The 23,514-nt window shown below is 42.8% G+C and overlaps 2 protein-coding genes across 3 annotated transcripts; both read left to right on the top strand.

Annotated features, from left to right (window-relative positions):
* The first annotated feature begins 588 nt into the window (after positions 1-588).
* On the top strand, positions 589-11,308 carry mtx1a (metaxin 1a). Its single transcript, XM_047032747.1, has 8 exons — positions 589-678; positions 6,197-6,266; positions 6,531-6,610; positions 8,865-8,957; positions 9,062-9,244; positions 9,423-9,499; positions 9,707-9,864; positions 9,987-11,308. The coding sequence occupies exons 1-8, from the start codon at positions 598-600 to the stop codon at positions 10,214-10,216; spliced, it is 972 nt and encodes a 323-aa protein (XP_046888703.1). The 5' UTR covers positions 589-597; the 3' UTR covers positions 10,217-11,308.
* Positions 11,309-12,452: 1,144 nt separating this feature from the next.
* On the top strand, positions 12,453-22,485 carry thbs3a (thrombospondin 3a). 2 transcript variants are annotated; one of them, XM_047039218.1, is made up of 24 exons: positions 12,464-12,555; positions 12,692-12,798; positions 13,659-13,865; positions 14,217-14,470; positions 14,755-14,857; positions 15,087-15,113; positions 15,276-15,358; positions 15,485-15,536; positions 15,686-15,834; positions 15,971-16,111; positions 16,226-16,300; positions 16,527-16,685; positions 16,941-17,051; positions 17,328-17,435; positions 17,657-17,816; positions 17,970-18,088; positions 18,255-18,307; positions 18,508-18,689; positions 18,801-18,979; positions 19,190-19,238; positions 19,592-19,788; positions 20,025-20,197; positions 21,427-21,566; positions 21,736-22,485. In XM_047039218.1, exons 2-24 carry the CDS (start codon positions 12,705-12,707, stop codon positions 21,795-21,797), a joined length of 2,877 nt encoding a protein of 958 aa, XP_046895174.1. In that variant the 5' UTR covers positions 12,464-12,555; positions 12,692-12,704; the 3' UTR covers positions 21,798-22,485. The 2 variants fall into 2 exon arrangements, with proteins under 2 accessions (XP_046895165.1, XP_046895174.1); XM_047039209.1 differs by having other exon boundaries at positions 12,453-12,798.
* The last annotated feature ends 1,029 nt before the right edge of the window (positions 22,486-23,514 follow it).

The following is a 23,514-nucleotide window of genomic DNA, read 5'->3' as shown; positions in this document are numbered from 1 at the left end:
CCCAAATTCAAAAAGTTATGTAAAATTGTATAGCTGAAAATATTCATTTCGATATAGGGCTGTCACCGTGACAGTGTCGTGGCTACAATGTAGGCTTCTAGTGCATCGGTTATAACGTCAAAGAATAATAATTTATTTCCCTGCTTTGATACGAAAACAACGCGATTTAAACGGCTATTAGAGACAGATAGATAAGATGCTGCATGCATAAGAGAAGGCGATGTAATCTGCTCAAATTTCAAAAAGGTTTTAAAACTGTGCCTGTCATACTTTCTTTGAGGACGGACAGGGCATTCCATTCTCCAGGTGTCCTCTTGACCCATAAAACCAGGCACCTGGCGACATTGACTACCTTTATGAAACGTTGGGGCTTCTAAAGTTACCCCCTTTATGTTCAATCTTGCTCATAGGAAATGTGTTGAATGTTAATTATAGGGGATTTTAGACATTTGTATTTCATTTTTACTAGGCACCAATAAATTAATTGTGAAATTTAAATTAAAAGTAGGCTATTTCAATAGAATAATAAAATATTTTGATTTTATTTTTACGCTAATTAATGATTACTTCCGAGTAACCGTTGATAATTAATTCAAGATGGCTGCCCCCTGTGAGCTTTACTGTTGGGACGGAGATTGGGGTTTACCTTCAGTCAATACGGAGTGTTTGATTGTATTGGTAAGACATTTGACGTGACAATTAAACTAACTACAGTACCGGTAATACAGCTCAGACTGATAGCAACGTCCACGTGCTGCTTTGCAGCAGTAGAAAGCGTGCTAGCTAGCCTAGCACTACTGGCTAGCATCTAGCTAACGAGCTTGTCGACATCGTTCATTTCCAATCACCTGTCAAGTGTCGCAGCCTACAGCAAGGTGCTCATGGCTCTAGGTTTTATCTGGAGCAGTGTTGTTTAGCAATGTCCATGTAGAGTATTGCACTCAAACTGCGTCACCAGATAATAAAAATGAGCACATGGTACTCGCCGGCTACATCAGGACAATAGTAGCTAGCCCTCACAGCAAGTAGCCTTCAGGTCAAAACATAATCGTGCATCAATATTGTGATGCCCTATTATGTATTCTTAATGATTGCTTGTTGGTGCTATGCAAATTAATTATATTATACATGCATTATTAACATATTAAGAATGGATCATTTAAGTAATTTAAGTAAATGTAGTTGTTTAATTGTAACTTGTTTAACTACATGGTCTTATGGTTCTTCCCTTTGGAACTTATTTTGTTTGTTCACAATATGTGCTTCATGTTTTGGCTACCCGCTATGTTTTTGGAACCACCTTGTTGTTATTGTCAGTGACCTATGCACTTTGTAAAGTTCTATCTTGGAAGTTGCTTTGGATAAAAGCGTCTGCTAAATGAGTAAATGTAACCTATGGCACGATGCACACAGGATACAAAGTACAGGTGCACTTATTTATGTCGACTAAATAAGTTGGACAATGGGATGCAATATAGGGAGCAGTCAAGAAGACTAGAGGACTATTTACTTTGACAGAACATTCATCTGTTTCAACCCCACCCCCCGAAAAAAGGAACCGAAGGAAAATATTTTTTCTCATTTTGGTTTTCTAGGAATGAATCATCCAGTGTCTAATGCAGGGGTGTCAAACATACGGCCCGCGGGCCGGAACCGGCCCCCAAGGAGGTTCGATCAGGCCCGCAGGATAATTTGAAAGTGGAAAAAATGCATAAAAGACATGGAATTAATATTTTTAAATCGCTGTAATTCATGGATTATCCGCTAAGGGGCGCACTCTTTCCATCAGAGTAGAAGACAAGCCGCATCACTGAGACAGACTGAAAACAGCAGACGGTATCAATTAATACCTTGGTCTCTACTAGGGATGGGCGAACGATGCCTTGTGAAGCTTTGGTGGTTTCTTCCGGATTGTGCCGGCCCAAAGAGCCGAACTATCGGCGCTTTGAAAATGAACAGCGTCATCTAGCAGCCGTTTAAACTGGCTGAATGAGGGGTAGTGGTTGTCTCCGACGGTAGACTACCCTACGTTATTCAATATTTAATTAAGGCTACATGTGTTCATTTTGATCTGATATTAGTGCTCACACATTAAAATGTTGTGATACATCCGTAGGCCTTTAGAATTATGTCATTTTCTCACAGTAAAAGTTAAAGAATATCGTACGAGATTCACTGGACTGGGGCGCGAACTTGGGATCCCAGATTCGCATTAACAATATGTAACCGTACAACGCTTTAACCAACTACACCACCAAAGAGATCATTACTTGTTAAAGCGGTTGGACGGACTTTATACGATATGGTCTTTATATCAATTAAATTAGATAACACAGAAGAAAGACATGATATTTTGGTTATTTATAGCAGAGTATGGTATAATTTTAATGGTCCGGCCCACTTGACATCTCCCTAGGCCGTATGTGGCCCACGATGCGAAATGAGTTTGACACCCCTGGTCTAATGTAAAGTTGCACACCACAGTCTCTCCTTTGTCTGCCTCAGTAAATGATTGATGTATTCTCAAGCCTTTCTTGATGGATTGTATTACCTCAAACACTACAGAGAACCAGTAATGTAAGATAACCTTTCTTCTTCTGGCTCATTGAAAGCAATTAAAAATCCACATATCCAAATTCCACTTTTATTTTTGGATTATATAAAATGTTTAAAATGTATCACAGCTTTAGATATTAGCCAAAGCAAAATAATTTTACTTATTGCCCAAGGGTGTCTCAGACAGCTGCAAAGGAAATTCTGACTGCTTGCGGACAACAAATGACCCATTGTTTCCCACAGATTAGAAATCTAGTTGTGGCGGGCGTGGGGGGGGGGGGGGGGGGGGGGGGGGTAGGGTTGTCCGACCGGAGGGGGGGGGGGGGGGGTCGTAATAATTCCTTCGTTAATAATTCGCTACACAGTTAATTTGTTAATAATTTGTTACATTAAATATTAATCCAAAAAGATTCACACCTTCACAAAATTAACAACAACTAACATATCATTTCTGCATTATGCATGTATAGCAACGCTAGTGCTAAACAGCTATTTAACTGGTCGGCTCCATGACGCCGGGTAAGTAGCTAGCTCCTGAGACTTCTCACCAAAAGAACGAAGAGGAACCTTCGAGGTACCTAGCAAAAAGTAGCCTCAACTTTCCTCGACTTTTAGCTACGGCACTAATGCTGAAAGCTCGCTGATATAGCTGTCGGTCTTACTAGAACGGCGTATGTATGCATTGTTGCTAACGTGTTGTGACTGTGTGCATATGTGAGAAAGACGCATGAGTGACAGAGAGACGGAGGGAGAGCAGGGAAAAGGAAATGCAGCTGAACGAATACGCTGCGCATTTTAACCTAAATGGCGTTAAAAAAAATGTTTTACGAAGCGCAATATGTGGCGGCCGGTGTTGATTCTGTGGCGCACCGCCACAAATTAGTCTATGTGTGGGAAACACTGAATGACCCCTATTTTCCATGATGTCTAGTCCTGTTTTGTTCTGTCTTTCTGCAAGCACAGTCGGGTCTATGTTAGCTGCCAAATGTAATTTATTGGATGTACTTTCATGTCTGTAATAGCAGTCCTTAATGTGTCAAATGATGTATTGTTTAGTGTCTTTCTCATCTTTACAATTCATTTGGCGCAAGATTAAAACTGTAAAGCTTTTTGAGAAAGGAGTTCATAACCGCCTTTAAATTTATGGCATAAGAAAAATATGCTTTCACTGTTGGCTAGTTGTACGTTTTCACGCTGGAGGCTTTTGCCTGGAGTTAACCTTTACTTGACAGCTGTGTTGATAGACTACTGTGTTCTGTAGCCTGCCTGCTAGCAACAAAGCTGTTTGATTACCACAGAGAAGCTGGAGTATAGAGGTGCTCAGAGTTAGTTGGAGAGGCAGCTAAATCTTTTTTTGCGTTTTGGACGTCCATATGGACGTCCATAGACTGACGGCGATGGCTGCTGATCTTTGCATGGATGGACGGACGGCGATGCTGTTCAGAGTGCCGTCCATAGAGGGAGCAGATATTTTGGACGGCGTCATAGCCGTCCATATGGACGGCGATGCTGTTCAGAGTGCCGTCCATAGAGGGAGCAGATATTTTGGACGGCGATGGATTAGCAGGGACGTCCCTCGTGCCGTCCATAGAGGGAGCAGATATTTTGGACGGCGTCATAGCCGCCCATATGGACGGCGATGCTGTTCAGAGTGCCGTCCATAGAGGGAGCATATATTTTGGACGGCGATGGATTGAATGTTTAGCAGGCTGTTGAGCTAACAGAACTGCCGAAGGCTACCATAGCATGTAGCTAGCTACATTAACTTTGGATGACTCAATCTTTTGTCAAGTTAATTTGTATGAATTGCATGTTAGTGCAATATTTACGCCTTTATTCTGTTTTTTTTACATAATCAGCAGTATGATCTCATGACAATATAGACTTGAAAAACAATATGTTATGGTTTGGGTTTGCCTATAGGCTACATTTATTTTAATTATTTCGAGAATTGTTAATAAAGACTCATTTAAAAGGTTAACATTTGGAGTGTTAGGCCCATAGGCTATTACGTTTTGCATTTGTCTCCGCTCAAAGTGGTTCGTGCGCAACATTGGAGCTACTGACTGGTGGCTCCAAATCCACCCATAAAACACTTTAAACTGACGGCTTAAAAGACCTAAAGGGCAATGTATTTCATAGGGTCATAACACAATGTTAAAATCTTAATTGAGTCTTTATTAACAATTCTCGAAATAATTAAAATATATGTAGCCTATATCTAGGCAAACCCTAACCATAACATATTGTTTTTCAAGTCTGTATTGTCATGAGATTATATTGTTGATTGGCCTACTTTTGTATGTTAAAAATAAAATAAAGGCGTAAATATATAGCCTTCACTTAAATGCAATTAATACAAAATAACGTGAAAAAAAACTTATTGAGTCATCCACGGTTGCTGTAGCTACATTCATGGTAGCCTTTGACGGCTTTGGTTTGGCTCAACACATCGTATTGTGTTTTGCATTGGTCTCCGCTCCAAGCGAGTGTTTGTTGTTTTGCGTTTGTCTCCGTGCGCAAAGTTCGTGCGCAAGATTGGAGCTACTGACTGGTGGCTTCAAATCCACCCATAAAACACTTTAAACTGACGGTTTAAAAGACCTAAATGGCAATGTATTTCATAGGGTCATAACACAATGTTAACCTTTTAAATGAGTCTTTATTAACAATTCTCGAAATAATTAAAATAAATGTAGCCTATAGGCAAACCCAAACCATAACATATTGTTTTTCAAGTCTATATTGTCATGAGATCATACTGCTGATTATGTAAAAAAAACAGAATAAAGGCGTAAATATTGCACTAACATGCAATTCATACAAATTAACTTGACAAAAGATAGAGTCATCCAAAGTTAATGTAGCTAGCTACATGCTATGGTAGCCTTCGGCAGTTCTGTTAGCTCAACAGCCTGCTAAACATTCAATCCATCGCCGTCCAAAATATATGCTCCCTCTATGGACGGTACTCTGAACAGCATCGCCGTCCATATGGACGGCTATGATGCCGTCCAAAATATCTGCTCCCTCTATGGACGGCACGAGGGACGTCCCTGCTAATCCATCGCCGTCCAAAATATCTGCTCCCTCTATGGACGGCACTCTGAACAGCATCGCCGTCCATATGGACGGCTATTATCTGCTCCCTCTATGGACGGCACGAGGGACGTCCCTGCTAATCCATCGCCGTCCAAAATATCTGCTCCCTCTATGGACGGCACTCTGAACAGCATCGCCGTCCATATGGACGGCTATGACGCCGTCCAAAATATCTGCTCCCTCTATGGACGGCACTCTGAACAGCATCGCCGTCCATATGGACGGCTATGACGCCGTCCAAAATATCTGCTCCCTCTATGGACGGCACTCTGAACAGCATCGCCGTCCGTCCATCCATGCAAAGATCAGCAGCCATCGCCGTCAGTCTATGGACGTCCATATGGACGTCCAAAACGCAAAAAAAGATTTAGCTCCTACTGGTTAGTTGTCTACACCTACAATACGATCTTGTCCTTGAGTCTTTTTGCTTACGCGTATGCTAGAGTTAGGCTAGTGCTTGTTATTTGGCCTTATAATATTGCCATGTAATCATTTTAGACAACTGGAATTGACTGTTCCTAATCTTTTTTTACCCTAGGCATATGCCAAGTTTGCCGGAGCACCACTCAAGCTTCACAAGAACAATTATCCCTGGAGAAGTCCCACTGGTGAGATTACTATTTCCTTTCCCCTCGTTATGTTAGCCTCTCCCTTTGTGTTTCTCTGTGTGTGTTTTTGTGCATTTCTTGAACGAGTTAGTTGTCCTATCTGTTTTTTGAAAAGACATGCTCTCTTCTGCTCCCTCTCTGTTTATCCCTGCCATGCTCCTTCTGTCTGAGCAAAGCGGTCACACTACACTGGTCACAAATGAGCGGTGTAGCCTTTTGATGACATAATGGCTTTAACAGCGTTTTCCCCCATTGGTACTACAGGCAGCCTGCCTGCCTTGAAGACCAGCCACAATGGGAGTCTTTCAAGGCCCAATGACATCATCATCCATCTCAGGAAGCAGGTGACTATCCCATGCAGGCCTCAGCTTTATCCTGAAGATGCCACTCTTTTGTCTGCTGCCCACTTACCTGTTGAAAGCAAGCCCCCTTAACTGACTTAAAGGGGCAATTGACTGCAAAACCGATTTTACCTTGTCATTGTTGAAAAACGACAGTTCGGAGGGTAAACTGAACATACAGTGAATATCAAAGTCCACTGACACCTCTTTCCTATTCACATCTCAAAAAGAAAAAATTTGGCTGTAAAACGCTAGCTTTTCAACAAAGCCACCGGTCCTAGGTAGGACCGGTGATCGCCCTCTTATTGGCTCTCTTCTGTATCTTTGTCACGCCCCAGAATTTACATCCAGACCAGCCCGAGGTAGCGTCTATCTCCGATACTAGTTTAGCTGCGCGCTGCTCTGTGTAGGCTACTTATAAGGAATTACAAAGAAGAACGTTTTGAATTATAACAAGGATATTGAAAATGGACCACGGTCGTAAATGCTGTGTTCCAGGCTGTACAGGGAAGGCTAACACTCACAGTCTTCCCAAGGAGCCAAACATTCAACAGGCATGGCTGCTGTTGTCTATGAGAAGATCCCGGCGAAGTTCGACACTCAATCATTCATTTGCTCTGAACTTTTCACCCAAGACAGTTTTGACAACCTTGGACAATTTCAAGCAGGATATACTAGGAAGCTGAACCTGGAAAGAGGTGCTGTTCCAACCGTATGCTCATTGCAACCGCAAGCTATAAGGACAGTATGATGTTGTGCTAACAGTTATTAGCAATGCTAACGTTTCCTGTATATAGCATACCAGGTAGAATGCTAAATACGTTTCTACACACATCAAATGACTCTAGCTAGACTAGCTGTAGTCGGCATTAGAAGGGAAGCTTCCGAAAAATAGCCAGAAAACGAACTGCAGTCTGACTTATTGCTAACGCCTGTCTAGATAATCTATTTGAAAGAACTGGAGAAAGGCAGGTTCTAGATACAGGATACGTTAGCATTGCTAGTAACTGTTACTAGTAACACCTAGACTGTAGGCATGTAAACAAGTTTAGCTTGCTAGTTAACGCAAGAGCATAGGTAGAATGTGTGATAATTTAGCCTAGTTTATTGGCAATGGGGCTAACGTTGATTCATGTTCCTGACTGTGTTTCATTCAAATAAATAACCTGTGTAATGAAAATCTACAATTCACGATGCATGTTTGTCCAGATCTTTGTCATGTTATTTTACAGCAAGATATCTAGAGCTAGCCTAGCTAGCTAACTGAAGCCGAGTAGAATCACGATATGGTTTGGTTGCTAAGCTGTAGCCTAACGTTCTACCCACCTAAGTCAATCCAGTTTGCTTCAACAACAGAAGTGGAAACGAGTAATGTTATCATTTCAAATGATATATAGTCAATCTGTTGAAAACAGTGTTGTGTAGACACAATAGATTTATTTGCGCGTTTTTATTTCAAGTCTCCAACTTCGGTGTTTCAGCGAGTGCTGCTGTTGGCCGTGTTGCGGTTTTGCTCCCAGCTTCACTCGTTGATAACCAACCAATCAGCGCGCAGCTGATCTAAATATAAATGAGCATACCATAAAAGGAGAAAAGCTAGTGTTTTTTCCCGGGAACATTTCAGAGGATCTGTCAGAGGGCATAGAACAGCACCCGGGCCATTTTCAACCCAACCAATGTTACATACCCTATTCGGAGACCTTAAGGAACAGTGTGAAATACCCCAAAAACCCAGTCAATTGCCCCTTTAAGTGTACACAGTTTTGAAGGTGGCCCCAAAGTCAGTCAAACCATTGTTGACTTTTTAAAAGGGATCTTAAGATAAGGGAAAGAGCCTGTTAAGAAATAAACAACCATTGAGTCTTGGTCCATTGACAGACTTAAGCCCCTTTATGCAGAGAGACATGCAAAGGAAACAGATTTGACACAAAAGTTTACTAACTGACTTTGATGCCAAAAAACAAACAAACATTAAAAAGCATCAAACTATCAGTGTAATGGAGGGGGAGGCAGGACTGCTGCACTGTGCTTGTCAGAAATTCACAATTGGTCACAAATCACAAATGTTGTGATTTACTCAGAGCAGACAACAGCTGGACTTCTGGAAATCATTCATGTCAGGCCTAGGGTTAGGGCTTGTAGAATGCCCTAACCTTCAGCAGTCGCAAGACTGGTTAACTGTTGAGTTAGTACTAGAGGTTCTCTAGGTTGTAATAGAGGCAGGTGTGCAGTGTTATGATGGATGCTCTTCTTTCAGAAATACAATGCAGACTATGACTTGTCGGCCAGGGAGGATGCAGACACCCTGGCCTTCATCTCTCTCCTGGAAGAGAAACTTATGCCTGCTCTGGTAAGAATATCTGTCATGTTTAGGAAAGTGAAGTAGTTTAGGTCTTTTTTTTTCTTCCTTTCATGTTGTCTATTCATATTCTCTCCAATTGTTGCCTGGTCTAGATCTACTTTCTGTGGATTGATCCCAAGAATTATGCGGAGGTTACTCGTCGCTGGCACGCTGATCACATGCCCTTCCCCCTGAACTTCTTCCTGCCTGGTCGAATGCAGCGGCAGCAGCTGGAGAGACTACGTCTCATCAGGGGAGAAAAGGAACTGGAGGCGAGTGAGGAGACAGAAAAGGAGGTGAGGTGCATGGAAATGTTTTGTGTTTGTCCTGTTGATTAAGAATTTAACTGGGTGGGGCAATTGATCCTGTGTGTGGGTACAAGTAACCCCTGAGTAGCAGCTTAGTTAACGATTTAGTGCCTTTTTAACTAAAACATTTGTAAAATGTTGACACCTGTTTGGTCTCACTTTACAGCTGTACCGTGAGGCTCTGGAGTGTTTGAATCTTCTCTCTCAGCGTCTGGGATCTAACAAGTTCTTCTTTGGCGACTCGTAGGTTCAAGTAGAACAATTTCTTATTTTTGTACCCTAAAATGTGTAAGAAATGTATGAAAAATAATACCTAAATCTATTCAATATTTTGTATACTATTGTCTTCCCATTGCAGAATGAATAATTCCTTCATTTTTGTTTTTAATTGCACCTTTCCCACTGTATGAATTGTCTTTCTGGCTAATGCCATTGTGTTGTTCCTACTAGGCCTTCATCTCTGGATGCGTTTGTGTTTGGTCACCTGGCACCTCTCTTGAAGATGAAACTGCCCAAAGCAAGGCTCCAGCAGCACCTCCAATCACTCGACAATCTGACCCACTTCTGCTCCAACATCCTGCTTCTTTACTTCCCAGGCGAAGGGCGGGGTGAGTACCCTTTAATAAGTTTATTTAAAAACTATGTTTTAAATAAACTTAATGTATGTATCTTTCCTGTATAGTTTCTAGTGCTTAATGTTTCATACTTTTGTTGTTGTTCTTCTGTCTAGAGGGCTTCAGTCGCAAGGTGTCCTCCCAACCTGAAGGGGGCGAAGTTGACCACGTGCCCAACAAGAAGCGCAAGCAGTTGCTTTCTGTCCTAGTGGCTCTGGGTGCAATGCTGAGCTATGCACTCCTATCAGGGATTGTCTCCATCCAACATGTCCAGCAGGAGCCTCTGGATGGCTTCACGACCCTCCGCTCACTGTCCCCCCTTGAAGGAGATGAAGAGGAGGGCTGATGAGATGTAGAGAGAGGTCTACTTCCAGACCGGTCACCTGCCCGATGGCTCCCATTCATTCCTGGGCAAGGAATCTGTTTTGAAGTAGGCCTACTATGATGGCAGTTCTCATCTTTCCAGAGAAGAAAGGTGTGGATAACTAAAGAATATAACTCAAAATATGATTAAATGTGCACCTGGGGTCCAGCATGCAATATACTTTCGCACTGGTGTTTAAATGCAATTTCTTAACAATTTAAAACAGAATTATAATTTCTGAAACATACGGGGTATAACATTTGTTCCGGTGCTTGCTATACGTTTTGCATCACTTTAAATGTAATTTTATCTTCTTTAAATAACTTTGTTTACATGCTGTTTTATATGGATGTCTATATCAGAGAGAATAGGTATGTAAATGAGAACATCTGATTGTTGTTGTTTTCGTAAAGCCTTGAGCCTTCATATAATGGGAACTTGCCAAAATTACCACTGTTTTGCATTGATTGTTTCGTTAAGTACAAGATAGAACCTAAAAATAAAAGAGATATAAGGAGGGAGATGGGGGGTCTATCCACCATGGCATAGCTGATTTAGCCTTGAAATTAACATTATTTCCAGCGGAATAAGATTGTCCTAAAAGCACCAGGCCTACGTGTCTCTTGAAAACTGGCCATATTCCCATCATTACAACACGTCAGTCTTCGTTCCATAAACTTGGAAAAGGAGAAGAGCTTGTTATTACTTTAATGTTCCTACATCTTTGCCTTCTGTGAATGGTTCCGTGCTTCTAGGCAGACATACGGTAGCAAATTACCGTGAAACCTATAATTTACATAGCAAATATGTGATTGTCTTTGCGTTCTGTTATAGAATGAAAAAAGCTTACATTTTGGCCACATCTGATGCTACCCTACGTCAAGCATAAATCTCCCAACAACGTTTTTTTTGTTGCTCCCCCGTGTACAGAAGTTGTGGCTGCCAAAATGCTGAAGTAGGCTATGTCATGGCGTGTATTTTTAAGGGATTGTTTTTCTTATGAAAAATGATTTAATACCAAAACTTGCATTTTACATTTAAGATGTTTTCTTTGAATAAATGAGTTACATCTAATCGTTGGGTTTCTTATTTTGCATTCGCTCGTGTGGATGTGTATATAATGGCATATCTTGATAAGGTTAGGGTTAGATATAGTCACATTGCCTGGCACCCAGCCTTCCCCCTCCTTGTGAAACCCGCCCTTCCCTGATACCTCGTTTCGTTCCTATGACCAAGACCCCGGAGACAGCTGCACATGACGCCACCTACAAGGAATCTCACTTTGGCTCCTGTTCACTCAGGTTTTGGTGTGTGTGTGTGTGTGTGGAAAATATTCTGCCCCCTCTCACACGCTTTGAGAAATCACCAAAAACGTCGGCACCACAAGTCAAAGTAACTCCTTTGGTTTCAATGAAATCTCCTGGGGCCAAGTTTAATGACCCTGAAAAAGTATCTGGGAAAGAATTCCCGGAGTGGGAAAATATGCTTGTAGTGTAGCCCTCTTTTTCCATGGATCAAGACAACACGCCTCAAAAGTGCTTAATAGTTGGATCTAGTTGAATCTTGAACAGCGGAAAATTTGTAAAGGCTAGCTTAAGAATTCCATTGTTTGACGTTTGCTTACATTTCCCAATCAGGAAAATATGAAACATTGGAAACAAAACCGAACATTTATACGCGTGGATGTTCAATAAGGTGGCGTTGTTCATTGTGAAATGTGGCTCACAGACTTAGCCCACATTTCAATTCTCCTAGTCTAATAAAAAATATTTCCTCCATCACCTGCTGTTAAACGCAAGTTGCCACGGCAACTGGTGGGTAATCAGAAACAAACAGTTTCCAGTTGGAGAAAGGAACAAGGGGAGGGAGGGCTGAAGCCTAAAGTTAGGGAAATGTCCGTTTTGTGTTCCCCTGCGACGCAATCAAATTAATTAAGAGTGCGTTATAGGCCTATCTGGCTTTCCCACTAATGACCTTTTAAGCTGAATTGTGTTGTTTTGTCATAGACTGCAACATAATCAAGCGAACAAAAGTGTCCTTAAGACGACCCCCTTTGAGTCTGAAGTCCTCAAATTGATTAAAGTTGTTCACAAGTACGAAAGTCTTACATAATCTATTTTATATATATGTAAGTGTAAATGTTTGCTATTTAGTAGGCTATCGCTCAGGGACTATGCTACTCGCAGGTCTGCAGCAGGTCACAAGCAGGCGGACCAACTCGCGCGTTCACTGTCACATCGACGCGGCGCAAACGAGATACGAGGCAGAAGCGCGCCCCCCATAAACCAGTCGACTTTGTATCGGCTCATTTGTAACAGGCGGTTAGTTCATCTCGACCACTTTTTCTGTACTTTATTGGAATAAAGTTTGATCAATCATCATCCTCATCAACAAGGTGGATTATCAGTGGTTGGCCATATACAATACTGTTGTTAACCCTGTAAAACCTGCACGCAGCCTATCTTGGGACATGGGTACAAGACGCACGGTGCCAACGTTCCTGGCTGCATCCATATTTCTATTCGTGGCATTATGTGAGCCAGTGGATAAACTGGATATGCAAGGTAACGGAAAGGAGCTGTCCACTTTGATTAAGTTGTTCTAGACAATAATTATGTGTCTGCCCTTTATTTTCAAAGCCTTTTTTAAACTGTATTGTATACACCCATAGGTCTATGATTGATAATTGCTTGTTAGACACCTTCAAGTTTACATGCACGTTTTTGTTAAAATTATTCTGCGTAGTAGTACTTAGTATTTCACGATGACATATATTCATGTATTACTGTGCGTAAAACCACAAAGCACGTGTCGCATGACCGAGCGCACAGTTGTTATTAACATCTACTTCCCCATATAGGCTATGCACTTTCTATTTTGTTTTAAAAACGTATACTTTATTCCCCCACCTAACCGAGTGGTTTGCTTACTTGCAAGCACTGTACTAGAAATTCATGTCACGTTCATCCAACTGATTGTTCAAACCATATTTCATGGCAGTATAGGTGGAGACGACCTACTCTTTGCAACTGTTAACCTCCAGGGACCAGGTTCTTTTACTGAAAAACCTTGTTGAACTTCCAAAGTCACTGTCAATGTAGTTGTTGTTCTCAGCTTAGATCCCTTGTGACTCCAACAGCAACAATACTTTGTACACGGCTGACTTTCCACCTCTCCTTTTCCCAGCCTTCTCCTTACCTCCCTCCCTCCCTTCCTCATTCCCTCACCCTTTGAGTTCTCACAGTTTGCTTTTGACAAACTGAATGCCTTCTGCCAAACCTCATTGTCCTATGTCTGTAAACATGTACTGCTAGATAGAAAATCGAACAAGGAGGTGCAGGAGGCGAAGAAGGGGAAAGCTGTGTTAACCTTCCCTTTTCCCACTCTCTTTATCCATACCGTCCCCACTCACTCTTTCCCTCAGTCATTGACATGCTGAGTCTGCAGGACCACAAGCAGAGTGTTGCAGCGGTGGAGAAGGTGGGGCGGGCTCTGAGCACGCTCAGTGACATCTACATCGTGTCCACTTTTTACCTGCCAGCCAAGCTTGGAGGAGTGTTGCTGGGCATCTACAACAAACAAGACAATAAGAAATACCTAGAGCTGGCTATGATGGGCAAGATCAACAAAGGTACTTTTTATGAAACACCTTCCCTTAGGAAGCTGCTGGGGTTTCACTTTGATGACCTTCATTGATGACCTTGATGGATAAGTAGTTGAAATGAAGGTATTTTTCTGGGGAAAGCTTGCAAAGCCTAATGAACAGGATAAGGGTTAAATAAATGTACATGGAACATTCCATTCTGGTCAACCACAATGTGGAAGTTCCTCCTCTCAACATGATTCTCCAGTTTTAAAGTCGGCTGAATCTATGTCTGGAAATCTGACCCTATATTTGTCTGCTCAATCTCCCATATTCTTCCCGATTCTCCCCCATATCGCTTGTTCTCCCCAACTCTCCGCATTCCCTTCTATTTATCAGCCTTGGTTAGGTATGTTAGGGAGGACGGCAAAATCCACACTGTCAACCTCCAGAATGCCAACCTGGCTTACGGTCGAACGCACTCTATCATCCTGCGTGTGGGAGGGCTACGCAGGGACCACCTACACCTGGAGCTTTACGTTAACTGCCGATTGGCCGACTCCAGCCAAGGTCTTCCACCATTGGTCGCTCTCCCTGCCGAGGCAGAGATGGTGGAGATAAGGAATGGCTACAAGGCTTACGCTAGGGTACAGGTGAGTGAGCAGAGTTGAATTCTAGACAATCACAAGCTATTCTCCCATTCCTGTCAAGGTGTAAGTAGGATCATTCATGTGACGTAGAGAACGGGAATAAAAAGTATTGCCTACTGTAGATCCACTTAGGGAGTCTAAAAATGTGCAGTCGATGTGTCTTTGTTCATCGTTTATTATTTATTGTTGATGATTCACTATTATAATTGATTTTCTTTGCACTGAAATCTTACTTGCTCTAATTTGACTGGAAAAGAGAGTTGATGGTGTATACCTCTTGCTTCCAGGGTGCAGTCGAGTCCCTCAAAGTGGCACTAGGGGGCACCGTGGCCAAAGCAGGCACTCTGGTTGACTGTCCTTTCCAGGTAGACTCCTCAGCCTATAACACTGGTAGGTGCACAAACGCAACTCAATAGCCATGACGACATCACGCTTCTTTGATATTGCATCAGCAGATCTTTGAAATTAGAATGCTAAACTTGATGGGTTGTCTGTTCTTCAGTTTAAGGTCTGACACTGTGGATATATTTATGAATGTACTTGTAGATAAACTACTGACAGAGTACTAGATCAAGCTGATTTTGCAGTTGATAATGACTCTCAACTATGCTTCCAACAGTTGGTGTGGAAGTGAACTCCATTTTGGGTGAGTGTTTCCAACATACTGATGATGCCATAACCATTCCATGTCCTTCAAACATTTTTACGACCGTGCATTTTCCTAACTAAGCTATCCTTCCTACAATATCCGAAATGCATTGGATGAAGTGGTTCCCTCCTGAATGCTTTTTATTTTGTGGATTATCAGGTGACCACACCAAAGCTCTGATTGGACAGCTGATCATTTTCAACCAGATTCTAGGGGAGCTACGAGAAGACATCAGAGAGCAAGTGAGGGCTGTTTGTGTGTGTGCCTAATTGAATGTACGGCATGCATTTGTATGTGTGTGCTTGCATGTGTGTGTGGATGAGTGCGTTTCCATGAATGACAAGGTGCTTCTTTCTTCTGTTCCCCAGGTAAAGGAAATGTCCTTGATCAGGAACACCATTTTGGAATGCCAAGTATGTGGTGAGTGAGCATTCAGCCCTATAAGTCTAAAATCTCTAAACCACATTGCAGTTTGATATGCTTTTGTTTACATGCATGTGTGTGTATGTGTCTTTGGGTGTGTGTGTGTGTGTATGTGCGTGCGTGTGTGTCTGTATGCGTGTCTGCAGGCTTCCATGAGCCTCGCTCCAGATGTTCACCCAGCCCCTGCTACAAGAGTGTGGGTTGCATGGAGACCTTTGAGTCCCCTGGGTACCGCTGTGGGCCCTGCCCAGAGGGCATGATGGGAAACGGTACCCACTGCCAGGACATTGACGAGGTATAGTACCATAATAATACCACTGCTTTGTCAGTCAAATCTAGCTGTGTAATAATGTATTAACCACACTGAGGTAACTACAACAACCACACTACAACAACAACAATTTTCCCTTGTCCCCTCTCCTCTCCCCCAGTGCGCTGTGGCCCAGCCCTGTTTCTCTGTGGGGGCATGTATCAACACAGTTCAAGGTTTTTTCTGTGAGCCCTGCCCTCCTGGACTCTGGGGACCCCCTCTTATTGGAGTTGGACTTGAGTATGCCAAGAATCACAAGCAGGTAAACACATGCAAGACACACTTTCTAGTTTTTCTCTTTTCCCCCTCCCCCTCTCTTTCTCTTTATTTTCTAATTCATGCTCTCTCTTAACCTTTGCCTTGATTTCATGCACAGGAGTGCGCTGACATTGATGAATGTATGGAGGTGGCTGATGCCTGTGTACCAAACTCAATATGTTCCAACACGATCGTACGTATATATATTTTATCTTCTTGAAATGTATTGAACAGTATTTTGTGTTCATTCTATGCAAATCTGACAGTGCCCTCTAGTGTGGAAACCAGAGAACTGTTTCCCACATGGTTTCCCTCAGTTTACCTCCTTTCTCTGCATTTTGGGGGTTATGACTCCTCACCTCACATCCTCTCCACTCGTCTCTCCTCTCTCCCCACTTCTTCCCTCCCTTCCTTCCTAGGGATCATATCAGTGTGGGGGCTGTAAGGCGGGCTATCTAGGTAACCAGACAGCAGGCTGTGTCTCCAAGCTAACCAAGTCATGCGCCTCCCTGAGCTTCAACCCCTGCGACGCTAACGCCCACTGCATCATTGAGAGGAACGGAGAGGTGTCCTGTGCGGTGGGTCCTAACCCTGGAGCAGTCGAGACTACCGATTGCTGTCTCTTAACCACTACAAATTAAACCAAAAAACAAATATTTTTATGACATTCTGATATTGAATAAAATATTATGTGGTTTCCTTTTTCAAATGAATTGTTGGGGAAATGTTTTGTCCACATGATTTGTCCACTTTTCCACAAGTCCACATTTGCAGGGTGATCTAACCCTAACTTGGTGTGTGTGATCCTTATTCTTTTCCTGCCTGTCCTGCAGTGCAACGTGGGCTGGGCTGGTAATGGAAACACATGTGGCGTGGACACGGACATAGATGGATACCCTGACCGCTCTCTGCCCTGCATGGACAACGACAAGCACTGCAAACAGGTACATGGATCCTCTGAACAAGTAAAACCCTTTGTTGTTGAATAAGGGGGTGAGGTTTATTGGCAATGGATGATTTACATTGTTGCTCAAATTAAGATGTTTGTGATACTGTGCTTTTCTTTTCCAGTTTTAATAAGGTCATAAAAGTTCCTAGTATGAAAATACTTTCTGAGTTAATTGTATAGCTCCTGATTGCTGCCCATAGTAATATCTAAGAAACAGTGCTGTCATGGTGTGGCGATATGGAAGTGTAATTGAAATTGATTCCTCCACTAGGATAACTGTATATACACGCCCAACTCAGGACAGGAAGATGCAGACAATGACGGGATTGGAGACCAGTGTGATGAGGATGCTGATGGGGATGGGATCAAGAATGTGGAGGTGTGTGTGTGTAGCAAGGCATGTGTGTGTATAGGACAGTGTATGTGTGTGTAGCAAGGCATGTGTGTATATGACAGTGTATGTGTGTGTAGCAAGGCATATGTGTGTAAAGGACAGTGTATGTGTGTGTATTAAGGCGTGTGTGTATAGGGCAGTGGATGTGTGCGTAGCAAGGCATGTGTGTGTGTCATGTGTTTTAAACATGTGGTTGTGCCACTCAGGATAACTGCAGACTGATGCCCAACAAAGACCAGCAGAACTCAGACACAGACTCATTCGGTGATGCGTGTGACAACTGTCCCAATGTCCCTAACATCGACCAGAAAGACACTGACAGCAATGGACAGGGGGATGCCTGTGACAATGACATAGATGGGGATGGTGAGTTGTAACGTTTGTACATGCACACACACACACAAACACGCACACTTCCCTCCTTGTCTTTCACGCTCTGCCTCTGATTGGTCGAATTCGGACTGATCTTGTACATAGTGCAAATGTGTGAGCGTGTGATCATTGCTCTTTTCTTTTCAGGTGTACCCAATGTGCTGGACAATTGTCCCAAAGTCCCCAACCCAATGCAGACAGACAGAGATGGGGACGGGGTTGGGGATGCCTGTGACAGCTGCCCTGAGACAAGCAACCCCATGCAGGTTAGGGCAAGGCTTATCTACACGACCACAGTACAATGACATAAATAGGACCATGGTTGGGCCTACATGAATATGGTTAAGAGTTAGGGCACCATGGTTCTGCAATGTACTGTAAGACATTCAGGCCCTTCACTGTCTCTCAAAATGATTTTCTCCCTCCATCTAGACGGACATTGACAACGACCTGGTTGGAGATGTGTGTGACACTAACCAAGACACGTAAGTGTGACATACACACAAACACCCCCTCTCTGACTGCCATATTCTGACTGTGTAACGATGTGTGTTGTTAATTCCTAGGTAATACTTTATTGTAATTCTCAGGTAGCAGGACAGTGTTCCATGGCAAGTCAAACAATGTTTAAACCTCATCGTAAAGGTGAATTCCCTTATTCACCCACTCCGCTCTGCGCTTCCAGGGATGGGGACGGCCACCAGGACACCAGGGACAACTGTCCCGAGATCCCCAACAGCTCCCAGTTGGACTCAGACAACGATGGCCTCGGAGACGACTGTGACGACGACGACGATAACGATGGCATCCTGGATGTGGCAGATAACTGCCGACTCATTACCAATCCCAACCAGAAAGATTCAGATGGTAACCGTTTCCACGGTTACTATACATAGATGATTCGGATAGTTTACATACATTACATTATAGTTGATCGTATGGATGCAGTGTTGACGTAACGTTGTCTGCTTCTCCAAGGTAACGGGGTTGGCGATGTGTGCGTGAACGACTTTGACAACGATTCCGTCATGGATGTGATGGACGTGTGTCCAGAGAGCTCGGAGGTCACGCTGACGGACTTCCGAGCCTATCAGACGGTCATTCTGGACCCAGAGGGAGACGCTCAGATCGACCCCAACTGGGTGGTGCTCAATCAGGTGATCTAACTTGATGATAAAAGTGTTGTGTGCTGGGGGAGTCATATTTACAAAAGGTAAGAGGATTGTTCGCAAAGTCTGTGGAGATCACAGATTTTTTTGATGCCTCAGTAAGTAAAAAAAAGTTGTATCAGCATTTCTCTGTAATTGTGAACGCTCAGAATGTACAGTTTTAGCTACTTAATACTGGGAATCATGGTATCATTACAGGGAATGGAGATTGTCCAGACAATGAACAGTGATCCTGGGCTGGCTGTGGGTAGGTTTCACTATGTATCTTGTAAAACTATTTTGTATAGTTTTCTCTATTTCTATCTCTATTTCTATTTTGTTTGTTTTCTCTTGGAAGTCGCTTTGGATAAAAGCGTCTGCTAAATGCATGAATGTAAATGTATCACAACCAGCCAGAGCTCATTTTAAACTAAGGCTGACTGGAAATACATGAACTTTGAATGCACCTAACCACTCCACACCTAACCACTCCACACCTAACCACTCCACAACTTCATTGGAATCAATCAATGTCAATCTACATTGGATCTGTAGATTGACCTCAACACTTAATTATTCCACAACTATGACACAACCGCGCCTAACCACTTGACTTTTCAGGCTACACAGCATTCAACGGTGTGGACTTTGAGGGGACGTTCCACGTCAACACAGTGACAGACGACGACTACGCCGGCTTCATCTTTGGCTACCAAGACTCCTCCTCCTTCTATGTGGTCATGTGGAAGCAGACAGAGCAGACTTACTGGCAGGCCACGCCCTTCAGGGCCATGGCCCAGCCTGGGCTACAGCTGAAGGTAAGATGGCCAAGGAGTCTCGGCCAGAACATTGCATCTACATTGTTGTTAGTGTTGTTTTACAACTGATAAGCTGTTATTTGTGATCTATTGGATCTGTAGATTGAGTCCCACAGATTGAGATTCACAAGAAATGTGACCCAAAAATGTCTCCACACTTTTATATTTCTGTCCATATTTCCCTCCTTTCTTCCACACGACACACACCATCATCTTCTATTGGGCCATCTTCACAGGCTGTGAAGTCCAGCACAGGGCCAGGGGAGTACCTGCGTAACTCCCTGTGGCACACAGGTGACACCCCTGGGGAGGTGAAGCTGCTGTGGCAGGACCCCCGCAATGTGGGCTGGAGGGACAAGACTTCCTACCGCTGGCAGATCAGCCACCGACCGCAGGTGGGCTACATCAGGTGAGAGAATCCACGGTGAACAGCCACAGACAACGACAGAAGTAAAGGGACTTTAGTAGTAGTACATTTATATTTAGAATTTACAAGTGGAGTTGTGTATGCAAAAAAAAAATTGGTGTTTGTAGCTGTGACCACAGTTGATGAGATTTATGTTTCCTTGATCACAAAAAAAGAAAGCTGGTGGCAGTTGGATGAACTGCCACCATCCAACTTGGGACTGTATTTTTTACTCCATATTTTCCCTCCTAAACCTCTTTGTGACTTTTACAGAGAGACCTCCCTAGGCCGTCTATTGTCCCCGTTGCTATGTCAACCAAATCCTGGGCAAGAATTTGCTGCGATGCCTGTTCATATGCAGATGCAGAGGAAGCTACTGTAGCGAGTGGGAGGTCTGAGAGAGAGCGAGAGAGAGAGAGGGACAGAGGGGGTATGGAGTTTAAAGGTATGAGAGAAAGAGCTCCCAAAAAACTAAAAAGGACTTTACAAAAGGAGTGACTGAAGTAGTCAATAGTTAGATTTTGATATAACATGTTATTACTACTGCCAAAATATAGTCTGACTTATGGCTCAGGCTTACTGTGTGTATTGCAGACAATAGTTGAAGACTTCACACATAGTTATTCAAAAATTGTGTTCAACCATTTTAATGTACCTGATTAAAAATTGGCAAATGCTGAAATATATTTCTTGCTCCTCTGAGTATAAGCTGGACATTTGACCAAAGCAGCTGCTGTTCTCTTCCTTTTGAGTAACCACCTGCTCTGACACATCTCTCCAAACCCTTATGTTTTTAGCCCATTAGTAAGTAGCTAGGCAGAAGGAAGGGGGTTGTTTGAGTAGGTGGGGATGGAGGGAGGGGTCTCCGTGGGACAGAGAGAGGAAGAAAGATAATGAGAGGGGGAGAGAGAGGGGAAGAAAATGCCAGGTCTTTGTAGAGGCAAGGAGGCCTTTTTCAGACAGAAACTGAAAGACACCTACTTTGTATGCTGTGGGAGAGCCAGTGAGAGGGAAAAGGACCTCTGCAGCGGGCTCCACTTGAGGCAGCGGTTAGGACAGAAGCTGCCTCTCTGCTCCCCCTCCAACCCCATTATCCCCCCACCCCAGCCCAAAACGCTGCTCTCTGGTTTAAGATTTGTTCTTCGCCATGTTTATTGTCAGGACACAAACGAACGGCATCTCAACCCTCTGCCTAAGGTCAATTTGTGCGCCTGTCTGTGTTCCTGTCCCAGGGTGAAGCTGTACGAAGGCACTGAGATGGTGGCTGACTCCGGTGTGGTCATTGATACCTCCATGAGGGGTGGGAGGCTAGGTGTCTTCTGTTTCTCCCAGGAAAACATCATCTGGTCCAATCTGCGCTACCGCTGCAATGGTATGTCGACTTTCAACCATTTTAATACATTTCCAATTCTATGTTTGTGTCCAGTATTCACTCTATGGTTGCATACCAGTTACTTACGTAGGTGATATGTATGTTTTTGGGGGAAATATTGCTAATCAACTACATTCATATTTAACACCGTTTTTTGTTGGTTTATTAGACACTGTTCCAGATGACTTCAATCCATACCGCAAACAGGTCCTCATGCACTTCAAGGTCTAAGGACTGTGTGGATATTTGAGAAACTGCCCAGCACTGTCTTCATATGTGCCCACACTGTGTGTGTGTGGGTCTGCATTCACATTTGAACTGGAGTCACAGTAACAGTTTAGATTTGGAACAACAAACTATAAAATACATGACGTCACAAAGTCCACAGACGAAATACCTGTTGAACTACAATATATGATTGAAGGTATTGATGCTGGGCCACTGATGAGTGGTACTGTTTTTGTCCAAAAACTTTGGACAAATGCATGCCACAGTTCATGTGCTAAGCTCATGTCAGTGTTAAAGAAGGACCATTAGGAGACTTGAACATCTGAATTATATGTTCCCAGTACAAATTAGTCAAAGTAGTCATATGGCTATACATTCATGAATAAATGAAGGTTGACACAAATGACAACGAATGACAACAATTAACTATTGAGTTTGACTGTTACAGAAAAGTTGTTGCAGGTCAGAACTAGAATATGAATGAGTAGATCCTGCTATATATCCTGATGACACAAGCTGAAAAAGGCTCCTTTTGGACTGGTATTTTGTTTATATCATAACTTCAGTGCCAAAAGCTGTATGTAAGTCAGTAAATACTGTACATTCTTACCTGTGGTTATAAACTGTTTTGGTATTTGCTATTGGAATATAGTATGTAATAGTTTCAACCCAATAAAGATTTGTCATAAAATAAGTTGTTTTTTTTACTCAATGGAAAATATGTCCTTATTTAAAACAATTTGTTGTATTTGTATTATAAAGCAAGCTCTAATATTTCTTCAATCTTTCCTCAAAAACGACCAAAACAAAGAAGGTAAATCTAAAAACTTTATTTATGCCTCGGCCATTGCATGAACCAGTGAACACCCCAACATGCATTACTATACTGTCTGGCAAGACAGAAATGTGTTTGTATTTGTGCAAAATGGCTTTGTTTACATGCTTATTTTCTATGGGATGGCCCACTTTGATCTCACATTACATTTAAAAGAGCCTTGGATTCGAACCCTAAACCTAATTGTATCCAAAAATGATTTGACAACACTGTCACACAGGAAGATCAATGCACCTGTTTATGCTAAAGAATGTAAATGTATTTAGTGTATTCCAGTGCTAGTTAATCAATATTGTTAGAGGCCTGCATAATAAAACTATTCTGTTTTCTATAAGTCTCCCAAGCTCACATTTAAACGTGCAGACGGCAGCAAAGTACACCAATGAGGCATGAAATATACGGTGACATATTTGAAGTCCAACTTCCCTGCTGAGAGCAGAAACAATGTATTTGGATCCCCTCAATGAAGCAAAGAGGTCACAGCTTGTGTTGGTGAATAGATGTGCAGTTATTGACCCCTGATCTCATAGCACATTGCACATCATGGACAACACTGGCTGGATTCCAAACTGAAAACGTGCTTCCTTGCTGCTACACTTATGTTTCCTCAGAGAGAACAGATGCTACTAATAATGTGCCAATGCACCCATGCAGTTGTCTTGTATGAGAAGTGTTGTTGTGCAGTCCCCTATTACAACGTGTTGGTTACTTTTACCAGGACCAGAGGGAAAGGAGGGAGTGATCATATTGGAACCCAGCTTTGGTGGAATTGGCATTGTACTCTCCGGTGGCAGCCAGCCAGTGGTCTAGAGGGGACAGTGCAGGACCAGAGGGGTTCTAACCCTACTGAATGAATTCCCTTGGTGTCCAATGACATGAGTCCAT

Source organism: Hypomesus transpacificus, chromosome 2, assembly GCF_021917145.1.
Source record: "Hypomesus transpacificus isolate Combined female chromosome 2, fHypTra1, whole genome shotgun sequence".
Lineage (NCBI taxonomy): Eukaryota > Metazoa > Chordata > Actinopteri > Osmeriformes > Osmeridae > Hypomesus > Hypomesus transpacificus.
This window is presented reverse-complemented; position numbering and strand designations above follow the sequence as displayed.

Bases quoted from the DNA above. Each gene is read 5' to 3' on its own strand.
- thbs3a (XM_047039209.1), top strand. From the start codon at position 12,705: ATGGGTACAAGACGCACGGTGCCAACGTTCCTGGCTGCATCCATATTT. The intron at 15,114-15,275 runs GTGAGTGTTTCC...GTGGATTATCAG, and splicing joins GGAAGTGAACTCCATTTTGG to GTGACCACACCAAAGCTCTG. The intron at 20,198-21,426 runs GTGAGAGAATCC...TTCCTGTCCCAG, and splicing joins CCGCAGGTGGGCTACATCAG to GGTGAAGCTGTACGAAGGCA.
- mtx1a (XM_047032747.1), top strand. From the start codon at position 598: ATGGCTGCCCCCTGTGAGCTTTACTGTTGGGACGGAGATTGGGGTTTA. The intron at 6,611-8,864 runs GTGACTATCCCA...CTCTTCTTTCAG, and splicing joins TCATCCATCTCAGGAAGCAG to AAATACAATGCAGACTATGA. The intron at 8,958-9,061 runs GTAAGAATATCT...TGCCTGGTCTAG, and splicing joins AGAAACTTATGCCTGCTCTG to ATCTACTTTCTGTGGATTGA.